At 40.8% G+C, this 12,385-nt stretch overlaps 1 protein-coding gene across 1 annotated transcript in view; it reads left to right on the top strand.

Moving 5' to 3' along the window:
- Positions 1 to 12,385, top strand: part of LOC117512728 (chemokine-like protein TAFA-1) — a 78,640-nt gene that overhangs the window by 57,869 nt on the left and 8,386 nt on the right. Inside the window, exon 3 of the mRNA XM_034172912.1 lies at positions 7,498 to 7,638. Within this exon, the coding sequence (XP_034028803.1) occupies positions 7,498 to 7,638 (141 nt within the window). The remainder of the gene's footprint in view (positions 1 to 7,497; positions 7,639 to 12,385) is intronic.

Below are 12,385 nucleotides of genomic sequence, written 5' to 3'. Positions count from 1 at the left end.
TGTTGGGTTCATTTTTCAGCTCCAGTTGCAGGCTGCCTTTAGAGGTGCTGAGACGATTGCTGTTCAACACATTTCATGCATGACTCCTCCATTATTGTATATGCTGTGTGTTGCAACAGTCTTGGCATTCATATTTGTTGAACTTTAAACTGCATTGATTTTTGGGTATTGCAGTTCGTAAGGGGCCATAATGGATGAAACCCTAATAGTATGCAGTCCGTAAAGTCATAGTATAAGTGGCTGCTTCAACATTAGCTGCATTATCATTTATGTTTATTGTCTCATTACTCATAATACTGATTCATTCAGATGCAAATTAGCTGACTCACAACCTCCAATCATCGGCCCCATTTGCACTGGCTCTGTTTGAGCATGCCAAATATGAACACTGTGATCCCACTTGAAATGGGACAAGTGCATATATACTATGTGGTGGATAAACCAAACCAAGTAGTTGCCATGGTAGCGACCTTGATGGCAATGGTGATACAGAGCTTGCAGATAGCAACAATCATGGTGTCCTTGTCAGACTGTGGTTACTGTACTTGGCATTGTAAAGTCGTAGAGTGAATAAAGCGAACAGCATGATTTGTGTCTGAAGTACACAACTGTGCTTCTGCAGTCATCTTCAGAGTCAAAGGTTGTGTTTTTGCACACATGAAATGTGCCCAAGAAGTCCAACGTGTTTGGCTTATTTTGTTTCTCATCGTGCTGCTCTGTCCTGGATGAACCAACCTATCAGCACTTGTCCAAGCTCACAAATGGGACACGTCTGTACAAAACAGATCACGATCTATGCTGTCATTTGGGCTATATGTGTGCTTACTGTTGCTACTAGTATCAAGAGTTGTAGTGGCAGCCATGTTAACTCCCTTCAGGTCCACAAAGTCCTACAAATGGATGGAATAGTCATGTTTTAATGATGGGAATTTGCACAAAGTTCGATGGTGCTTGGGTTCTTTGAGTATTTAATAGAGTGGATCCTTCTAACAGTGCGGCCATTTTTCCCCACTTTTTTCTCTTGAGCATTTCAAACTGAGTTGATGGAGGTGTCAAGCAGAGGGTCACCCCTTTGAGTCTAGTCTGCTTGAGGTTTCTTCTTCAGAGGGAGTTATTCTTTACCACTGTTGCTCTGGAGGTTGGTAAGATTAGACCTTACTTGTGTGAAGTGCCTTGAGGCAACCTTGTTGTGATATATAAAGGGAAATAAATTGAAATTGTCTCTCACAGCGCTGAAACAAAGAACTGGTTTCCCATTGAGATCTCAGGGGTATTAAAACCTGTAACTTTGATTTCATTTTTTAACTTGTTTGTTTATTAGCACTCTGTAATTGATACTTTGGATGTTTTGAATAACAAAAATATCTGGAGATAGTTATGGTCAGACGTTTACATACACTCATCATAAACATCATGGTGACTCTGGACTTCTCATTATTCCTTTGAACTCTCAAATTGCCAAGGCCTCTTAACTTCCAGTGATCATGACTGATTACTGATTAGAGCTGGTACCTTCTCTGTACCAAGATAAGTGCTTTATTTGATAGAACTCAATGGACAAAACAGTACAGACAAGTCCAAGGAGCCATTTTTACCCAAAGCCATCAAATATGGCCATTGGGTATTGCGATGACTTAGCGTCCATCCATCCGTTTGTTCTCCTGTCCGTCCTATTACTGCCATCTTCAAAAAGATGGCTAACCTTGACCTATTTTAAGAGGTTAAAAAGTGACATTCTGTTTAATTCTGTTGTGTTTTTGTTTTTTTTTTCTTGAGGGGCAGGGGTGACAGCCAATCAGAGTAGAGCAGCACCGTGATGTCAGTGGTTGGTCTAGTAGCTGTGTGTAAATGTGTAAATATCATGTATTTACATGATATTACAATATCATCAAAAATATTGTGTAAATACCATCTTTGTCATATAATGTGTATATATAATGTAAAAGTTAGCTAGAAGTAAACACTTCTAAAACTGAAAACGCTGTTTTCGTAACAAGACATTTCATGGACGTTAGCATGGTGACATCACAGGCTGGTCTAGCTAGCTGCAACCTCTGTTTCGTTAGTTCCCTGCTAGCTAGAAATAAACACTTCTAAAACCGACAATGCTATTTTTGTAACCAGATTTCCAAGACCTTTTGTGGACACAATAGGTGCTAATTAGAGCTACTGTTTAGTCACTAGCCTATAGCAGTCTGCCTCTCGGTAGGAGGGGTCTGGTTAGGTTTAAAAGTCCAGCTTTTGTGACTTCTGTTATTCTTCTCTACAAGAGTCAAGACAGAAGTCAGACTACCAGAGCAAGAATTTTAGCTGAGGAAGTTTCTGCAATTTGAAGTGAAATGTCCTCGCGTCAAGCAACCCAGTCCACTCGAAGATTCAAGCTTCTCTACTATGGAAACCACCTGGACAACTGAGAGCCTTCACAGAAACAGCATTGCATCATATTTAAATATGTGCAGATTCCAAGATAATTCGTTCAAACAATTGTATATAAGTACAAATTACTGGCATTTGCAACCACATCGACAAGATCTGGAAGAAGGCCCAGAGTGTAAGTCTTAGATAAGCTAAACCTGGTTTGGATGGTGAGAAGCAAGTCAGGAACCACCAAGTCACAGGCATATCATGAAATGGAACAGCAAGTTCGCATATAAGCATATGGACAAAGAAAAATCCTTCTGGGGGAAGGTTTTATGAGCATATGACATATTGGGCTGTAATGATATGTTTAAAAGAGTAACACTGAGATGATCAATCCCAAGAACATTGTACCAACTGCTAAGCATGGTAGTGGTAGCATCATGCTTTGGGGGTGTTTTTCTGCTTGTGGAATTGATGGATAGATTAATGAAGAAGTCATCTTTCAGCAAAGTCCAGTACTACCATGACATTCATGTCTGGGACTGTATGTAAACGTCTGATTGCAACTGTACAGGATGGTAGTGGGGGGTTGGAGTTCTGCCTATGAAATCTGCAAATTGTGCTTCAGTAAAAGAAATAAAAAGATGCATGAAATTAAATTTTAAATGTGCATGTTTCCTCAAACATGCAAACTTGACAGAAATATATTGAAAGCATTTTATGAAGACATTGCAGCCATAATGAATTTCCTGTATTATCAATTGTGTCGATAGCGTGGCCCAACCAGAGGGTCACCCCTTTGAGTCTTGTCTGCTTCAGGTTTCTTCCTCAAATCATCAGTTTTTCCTTACCACTATCACCTGTGTGCTTGCTCTGGGGGTTGGTAAGGTTAGACCTTACATGTGTGAAGTGCCTTGAGGCAATTTTGTTGTGATTTAAAGCACTCACTTTGCTCACATCATCAGGAACAGTTTGATAATAATCTTAAAATGCATAAAAGAATAAAAATAAAAGTTCTTTGTTGTGTTTATCAGTGGATCACTATCCACCTTTAGAGGTGCATACTGCCACCTACTGTATTGGAGTGTATGGAATCGTGGCAATTATGATTTCAAGTCAATACAATACAAAATGTGAAACGATAAAATGCAAAATAAAATAATCAAAACTTACTACAAATATCACATTATCACATTATGGCTACAATGTCTTTTTTTTTTTACACATCAATAACAAATATAAAAGCTAATTATGCTCGCACGTTCAAATTGTCAGGGCTACCTCTCACAATGTGCAGTCCAGCTGCCTTCAAACATCTAAGCAAGACTACCAAATGACCTAATGGGCATATTTACATTTTTAACTGTTTGCATTACTTTTGCACCTTCAATTGCACATTCCAGTATTTCTAGTATTTACTGTATACTTGTTATTTAGTATATTCTGTTATTCAAAGTATTTATAATTAATACATCTGTTATTTCATATATTCATCTTTCCACCCTGCAATTTGCACACATCTGCTGTTTTGTTTTGTTCCATATTTGATATTTTATTCATCTTTCTTTGTGCATGGAGACAGTGGCAATGAAATTTCATTCAGCTTTGTACCCATTACAAGGTGTAATGACAATAAAGAAATCTTGAATTGAATAAATGAATAATCCAAACATGAAATTTTACACCTTAAAATATGAGTGTGGTTTTGCATGAAAAGATTTTCAGTCCAAAGTATCCCACAGTAAACTGATATATGCAAATATAGCTGCGCCCCATTTCATAGACCTACATTTCATTGTCAATCATTCCTTCATATCACTTAGTTGGCAACATGCACATACATTTTGATCCCCTTTTTCTCTGTTTTTTCTCCCTATAACATAATTTGCCTTCTGTAATACTGATCGCTGTCGTCGTCGTCGTTTTGTCCTGTGCTTGCTCACATGTTATATGTGAAAAGTCTGAGCTCAGTGGGTGAGAGGCTAGCGAGTGAGACGGGTCAAGTCCACTTTGACCTGTCCTCTCATCTGTGAGGGCGCAGCCAGCACTTTGGCAGTAATTGCATAGTGGAGCCAGTGTTCATATTAGCCCTCAAGCAGGCCTCCTCCTGCTAATAGGCGCTTTTTCTCTGCGCGCTCGCACGTCTCCTCATCATTTCCCATTCAAATACCTGCAGGGGCTTCACTTACAGCAAGCAGACAAATACGACAACTATGCCTATTTATTGAAAGTGTGGGTGTGATTTTTGCATATTTATTTTACTGCATATAAAAAGCTCAGCAGCGAACACATACAACATGCACCACAGGCAATAAGAGAAAACTATGCAATGTCATTAAATGCAATAAATATTATTTTATCTGCTTTTTTTTTTTTTATTTTTTTTTTTTTTTCAAACTGTGTGCAGACAGAGAAAATGAGGCTGCAATTTGTGGATTGCATTGTATTTTGTCCATCAAGCCAAAATCAAGCATCAGTGGCGTTGGTGCCTACAACATTTACACTTTGGAAATGAAAGAAAGTGAGAACCAGGTTAATTTCAAGATACATGTAGCTTCAAAAGCACATATGTGCTTAGAGAGATGGAGAGAGAAGGAAGAAGTGTCTGCTTTGGAGGCATTGACACAAAATCCTTTCTGTTTGGACTTGTGGACATATTTCAGTTTAGAAACAAAACCACTGGTAAACAATGAGACAATCTGTCTCACTGAGAACCATACTCCATCAACAACTAATCATCCAGCAGGTGGCAGACATGTCTATGGAATTTTACATAGGTAATGTTAGTCTTTGGACTGATCTGGGGTATCAAAGCTCATCAGATATTAGATTGTCCTCATTATACGTCCTTTGAATTTGGTGAAATACAATATGACTGAATCTGTTATTACATCCACCAAGAATGTAACAAAATCATGAGCGTTTATTTATTTGTCTGTCTACCTATTAGCAAAATTACGTCAAAACTGCTATATGGATTTTGACAAACTTTTCACCACCGACAGATATTAGCCCATGGAAGACTCCATTAAATTTTGGAGGTGATTCGGATTCTGGATCAAGTTTCACTTTATATAGGCTTTGAAGGATTACCGTTGGCAGGATTACATCAAAACTACTTCAGAGTCTCACCAAATTTGCACCACAGATACGAGTTCTGTTAGAAAAGTATCCAACCTTTTTATTTTTTTCAAAAACCTGATGGATTTGAATCACGTGTGCTTGCATGAGCCAACCTTGAACCTTCATGCGCATGCGTGAATTTTTTCACGCCTGTCGATTGCGTCATTTCCTGGTAAGCAGCCTTTGTGTGAGGTGTGTCTCATGCTCTCGGCGTTTTTTCATTCCAAGGAAAAAGACGGAATGACTGGAGCAGCGCTACTGCATCAAATTTTGCCAGAAACTGGGCGATACCCAGGTGGAAACCATTCGGATTATTCAGACGGCTTTCGGTGACGATCCTATGGGCATCACACAGATTAAGGAGCGGTACAACCCGTTTAAAGACGGCTGCACAACAGTGGAGAGCGAGCTACGCTCTGGTTGGCCATCAACATGCTGAAGTGACCAGATCATTTCCAAAGTGAATGCAGTGGTGATGCGGGACCGTCGTGTGACTATCTGAAAAATTGCAGAAGAGGTGGACATCAGCACTTTTTCGGCACATTCCACTGTGACAGAAGATTTGGCCATGAAAAGAGTGGTGGTGAAATTCATGCCGATGGCTTTGGCATGAAGCTGACGGAGCAAAAGTTGAAGCCTCACAGGACATGCTGTGATATGCTCACCTCTTCCACAATTTCTTGGATAGTCACACAACTGAAAAGCCACCGAAAGCCGTCTGAATCTTCCAAATGGTGGAAGAGGTGAGCATTATTTTTCGGAGTCCAGCATGTCCTGTGAGACTTCAACACGGAGTTGCTTTTGCTCCATCAGCAGCTTTGTGCCGAAGCCATCGGCATGAATTTCGCTGCAACTCTTTTCATGGCCAAATCTTCTGTCACAGTGGAATGTGCCGAAAAAGTGCTGATGTCCACCTCTTCCACAATTTCTCGGATAGTCACACGACGGTCCCACATCACCACGGCGTTCGCTTTGAAAATGATCCGGTTATTTCAGCATGTCGATGGCCGCCCGGAGCGCAGCGCGGTCTCCACCGTTGTGTGGACGTCTTTAAACAGGTTGTACCGCTCCTTAATCTGTGTGATGCCCATAGGATCATCACCGAAAGCCGTCTGAATAATCCGAATGGTTTCCACCTGGCTGTCGCCCAGTTTCTGGCAAAATTTGATGCAGTCGCGCTGCTCCAGTCGTTCCGCCATTTTCCTTGCAAAGAAAATCCGACGAGAGACTCCACCCATCCTCACACAAAGGCTGCTTACAAGCAAATGACGCAATCGACAGGCGTGAAAAAATTCACGCATGCGCACGAAGGTTCAAGGTTGGCTCATGCAAGCAAACGTGATTCAAATCCATCAGGTTTTTGAAAAAGTAAAAAGGTCTGATACTTTTCTAACAGACCTCGTATTAGGCCATGGAAGACTCCATTAAATTTTGGAGGTGATCCAGATCCGGATGCACATTCTGGATCAAGATTTCCCTTTTATATAGGCTTTGAAGGATTACTTCAAAACTACTTCAGGAATTCTCACCAAATTTTCACCACAGATACATATTATGGTATGGAAGACTCCACTGAATTTTAGTGGTGATTCGGATCCGGATTGGCAGACGTCAGAAATTTCTGATTGCTCTTGTTGTATTGGCAGTCTGGAGGGGTTGCACTATGTTTGTCTGTCTGTCTGTATCAGCCTAGGCTTTTGCACAGCCTAGGAAGGCATCGCACGAACAATGACATAGGAATCCATGTTTCTCTATCACAGTGCAAACAAAAAGCTACCCTTTTTTTTCTGTTTATTGCAACACAATCAGGATGTGCAACAATGCAGTAATGTCTATTTTTCTGGTTACCATTGCATATATTCAAAGTGTTTTGAAGCAACAGCACAGAAGAATCTATGTTAATGCCAACATGTGCATCCAGAAAGAAGTGCAGACATTCTCAGAAAGCAAAATGCCTGTGTTTGATCGAGCCTGTCATTCTGATGTTGTTCGCTGTCTGTTTCTCCTTATCAGAGGGAGGCACATGTGAAGTAATTGCTGCTCATCGATGCTGTAATAAAAATCGGATAGAGGAACGGTCACAAACAGTCAAGTGTTCTTGTCTGCCGGGGAAGGTGGCTGGAACCACCCGAAACAGACCTTCATGTGTTGATGGTGAGTGTAAGACAAAACGACAGGGACTCTTTAGTGGATCTAACCTTGAATATGTTCAAGATCACTCAGGTTTAATTAGAAGTTACATATTGTAAGCCCACACATGGCTTCTTGTCCACATCTAACAGTAAAAATGGACTTATCTTGCACCATTTAACCATTATAAAGGATCAAATCTTGAGTGACCTTGATTGTGACTTTTACAGTAATGCAAATTGAAATGTAATGGCATATTTTTAAAGGCTCTCTGTACATATCTATTAGTAGCTACGGTTGTATCTTGCACCATTTAGCAAGCATTAGAGATCAAAGTCTGAGTGACCTCGCATGTGGCTGTCAAGGTTACAGAAGATGAAATGTGATGGCATATTTTGAAAGGCCACATACAGCTTCCTATTCATATCTAATACAACCCCAATTCCAATGAAGTTGGGACGTTGTGTAAAATGTAAATAAAAACACAATACAATGATTTGCAAATCCTCTTCAACCTGTATTCAATTGAATACACCACAAAGACAAGATATTTAATGTTCAAACAGACAAACTTTACTGTTTTGTGCAAATATTTGCTCATTTTGAAATGGATGCCTGCAACACATTTCAAAAAAGCTGGGACAGTGGTATGTTTACCACTGTGTTACATCACCTTTCCTTCTAACAACACTCAATAAGCATTTGGGAACTGAGGACATTAATTGTTGAAGCTTTGTAGGTGGAATTCTTTCCCATTCTTGCTTGATGTACGACTTCAGTTGTTCAACAGTCCGGGGTCTCCTTTGTCATTTTTTTGTACTTCATAATGCGCCACACATTTTCAATGGGCGACAGGTCTGGACTGCAGGCAGGCCAGTCTAGTACCCGCACTCTTTTACTATGAAGCCACGCTATTGTAACACGTGCAGAATGTGGCTTGGCGTTGTCTTGCTGAAATAAGCAGGGACGTCCCTGAAAAAGACATTGTTTGGATGGCAGCATGTGTTGCCCCAAAACTTGGATGTACCTTTCAGCATTGATGGTACCATCACAGATGTAGATGTGTAAGTTGCCCATGCCATGGGCACTAACACACCACCATACCATCACAGATGCTGGCTTTTGAACTTTGCGCTGGATGGTCTTTTTCCTCTTTTGTCCAGAGGACACGACATTCATGATTTCCAAAAACAATTTCAATGCTTTATATAATTTATATGCTCTATATACTTTATATAGAGTTTTAACTTGCCCTTGTAGATGTAGTGAACTGTGTTAACTGACAATGGTTTTCTGAAGTGTTCCTGAGCCCACATGGTAAGATCCTTTATACAATGATGTCAGTTTTTAATGTAGTGCCGCCTGAGGGATCAAAGGTCACGGGCATTCAGTGTTGGTTTTTGGCCTTGCTGCTTACGTGTAGAAAGTTCTCCAGATTTTCTGAATCTTCTGATAATATTATGGACTGTAGATCATGGAATCCCTAATTTCCTTGCAATTGAACTTGAGAAACATTGTTCTTAAACTGTTGGACTATTTTTTCATTCAGTTATTCACAAAGTGGTGATCCTCGCCCCATCTTTGCTTGTGAACAGCTGAGACTTTTGGGGATGCTCCTTTTATACCTAATCATGACACTCACCTGTTTCCAATTAGGTGTCCTTTGAGCATTCATCAACTTTCCCAGTCTTTTGTTGCCACTGTCCCAACTTTTTTGAAATGTGTTGCAGGCATCCATTTCAAAATGAGCAAATATTTGCACAAAAACAAAAATCAGTTTGAACATTAAATATCTTGTCTTTGTGGTGTATTCAATTGAATATAGGTTGAAGAGGATTTGCAAATCATATTCTGTTTTTATTTACATTTTACACAATGTCCCAACTTCACTGGAACTGGGGTTGTAGTAACAGTGGGCTTATCTAGTTCGGTTTATCCACCATAAGTGAACATACTTTGTGTGACCTTGAATGAAGGTCACTCGACATGAAATGTTACAGTATGTATTGAAAGGCCATGAATTAATTGATATTCATGTCTAATAGTAATCATGAGTCTCTGAACTATGATTGTAGGTTACAAGCCATATAAAATTTTCCCCTATCAATTTGCATTTGGGCAAAATTTTTGACCTTACATGGCATTGACCTGCGACCCCTGAACCTGAAACATTAATGGGTTCATCCTTGGAGAGGTCTTGACTATTGTGCAAAATTTGGTTAAAATGCCTCAATTAGTTTTTGAGATATTTGATGATGGACACACCCTTTGACAACTGTCTGCAACCTTAAAAAATCCATTGTTTTATTTAACAAGAATAACCGCACAAAGAAAATGCTGATTTATATTTACTGAATGTCAACAAAATTTGCCGTAAGCTACAGAGAATCTGCATCTGACCAGGAATTATGCAAGATACAAAGTTGTGTTTTGCAAAGATACAGAGATTTGTTGAAATAAAAGCTTAAATCAGCCAAACAAATCCTTGTTGCAGATAAAATTATGATTACATGGTATGCTGTCACATCAAAAATATGTTTCTGGGTAACAACAAAAGAAAAATCTTGTGCCACACGCACGGCACACAGTGACTGCCACAACTAAAGAATAACATGAACCAATTTTGTTGATTACACAGGCACCACAGGCCTTTGAGATATTTCATGGTGATTCTGTGATTTTTTTTTTTTTTTTTTTTTTCTCTCTCCCTTTGTCAAACATCTGCTGCAGGCTCACCTCATTGTAAAGAACAGATTTGGTTCTTTTGGCAAATAAATAACATATAAAACATGCATCGGCTTTATGAAAACCTCTCACCTGCACCTTTTATTTTAAATCCTTTTGGAAATATTACCACAGCGTACGAGCAGATTGGAGGAAATGGAGGTGTCTCACTGTCGACTGCGACAGATTATTTTCCTCTGTCTCACATTGCACACCATTTACTGTCTACTTACCCTGTATTTAAGGTCATTTTCTCTTCGGATGGCAGAAATGTAGTATGCATTAAAGTCAAGTCCCAGTCGCACCTACCAATTCACTCACTCTGTGAAAAGCCTCAGTCGCACTCTATGCAGACACACACCAGCTTTGCATTGAAACGACCCATCTGGAACATGGATATAAAACAGCAAAGTTCATTTGTGCCAGTTTTGAGGTGAGGCAGTTCAAAACTGTCCACAAACACATATTTCCATCGAGACTGAACAATTGTGGTGTTTTGCATTAACATTAATGTTGTAACTTACATCAACCCTATGATCTGATACAGTGCCCTCCAAAAGTACTGGAACACTTGGTATAGGATTTTCTTGAAAAGAAGATCTGAATGTTCAGTTACTATTTGCCAGAAGGTACATCTGAGATGCAAGCCTAGATTTTATTTTTGGTGAACAAACATCCATCCATCCATCCATTTTCTTCCGCTTTATCCAGAGTCGGGTCGCGGGGGCAGCAGCTCAAGCAAAGCCGCCCAGACCTCCCGATCCACACACACCTCCCCCAGCTCCTCCTGGGGAATCCCAAGGCGTTCCCAAGCCAGCCGAGAGACGTAGTCCCTCCAGCGTGTCCTGAGTGTTCCCCGGGGCCTCCTCCCAATGGGACGTGCCCGGAACACCTCTCCAGCGAGGCGTCCAGGGGGCATCCGGAAAAGATGCCCGAGCCACCTCAACTGACTCCTTCCGACGTGGAGGAGCAGCGGCTCGACTCCGAGCTCCTCCCGAGTGACCGAGCTCCTCACCCTATCTCTAAGGGAGCGCCCAGCCACCCTGAGGAGGAAACTCATCTCGGCTGCTTGTACTCGCGATCTCATTCTTTCGGTCATGAGCCAAATCTCATGACCATAGGTGAGGATCGGAAGCCTGAGTTTGTGCGGGAGGTTGAGAGATACCAACTAGAGATAGTCAGGCTCACCTCCACACACAGCTTGGGCTCTGGTACTCAACTCCTGGAGAGGGGCCGGATGCTTCATTTGGTGAATAAACATCCTCCTATAATCACTTCATCATGACGTAAATGGTAAATGGACTGCATTTATATAGCGCTTTTCCATCTGCATTAGACGCTCAAAGCGCTTTACAAATAATGCCTCACATTCATTACTTCATTACTTTCATTCATTACTTATGCAACCCATCATCTTGGTTTTTATATTTTTAATTAATTTAGATCAAGTTCTTGAGATCTGCTTTCAGTTTGGTCATGGTCCAGCCCTTTAGGGCCTTCTGTCATAGTTATGGTCCAGAAACTTTACCACTGCGCTATCATTGCTGTCCTTTAGAAGGTGCGGAAAAATGGCTAAAATCAACAAGGACATAAATGTATTTTTTTTTTTTTTTTTTTAAAGAGAAAAAAACGTGCTATGATAATGGACCATACGACATTTGTTACAACATATTTCAGCTGATACATGACTGAAAGTGGCATATTTGTCGCAGTGTTGGCTTCCATATAGTCTTGCAACGCGCCACTCACAGGACACACCTGTCCTGTCAGGCAGATGTGATATTCAGATCGCCTGCTGCGTGTCCACATGAACTGACGGTCTGTTTCAGCTGGGAGCCTGGGACAGCCTGTCAGTGTGTGAGCTGTGCGCACTCTCCAGCCTGCCGCAAAAGCGATAAGTTTTTATGTATTTCCACGTATGGACAGCAAGCACACACACGCGCATGTCCGTCAAAACACAGTATGTGTTCTGCAGCTGTGACATCCAGAACCAGAGATGTCTCAACAGCTCCTGCTGTTGGCAGCAAGCCACGCAACCATCCGTTCA

Source organism: Thalassophryne amazonica, chromosome 6 (genome assembly GCF_902500255.1).
Source record: "Thalassophryne amazonica chromosome 6, fThaAma1.1, whole genome shotgun sequence".
In the NCBI taxonomy this organism is placed as follows: domain Eukaryota; kingdom Metazoa; phylum Chordata; class Actinopteri; order Batrachoidiformes; family Batrachoididae; genus Thalassophryne; species Thalassophryne amazonica.
This window is presented reverse-complemented; position numbering and strand designations above follow the sequence as displayed.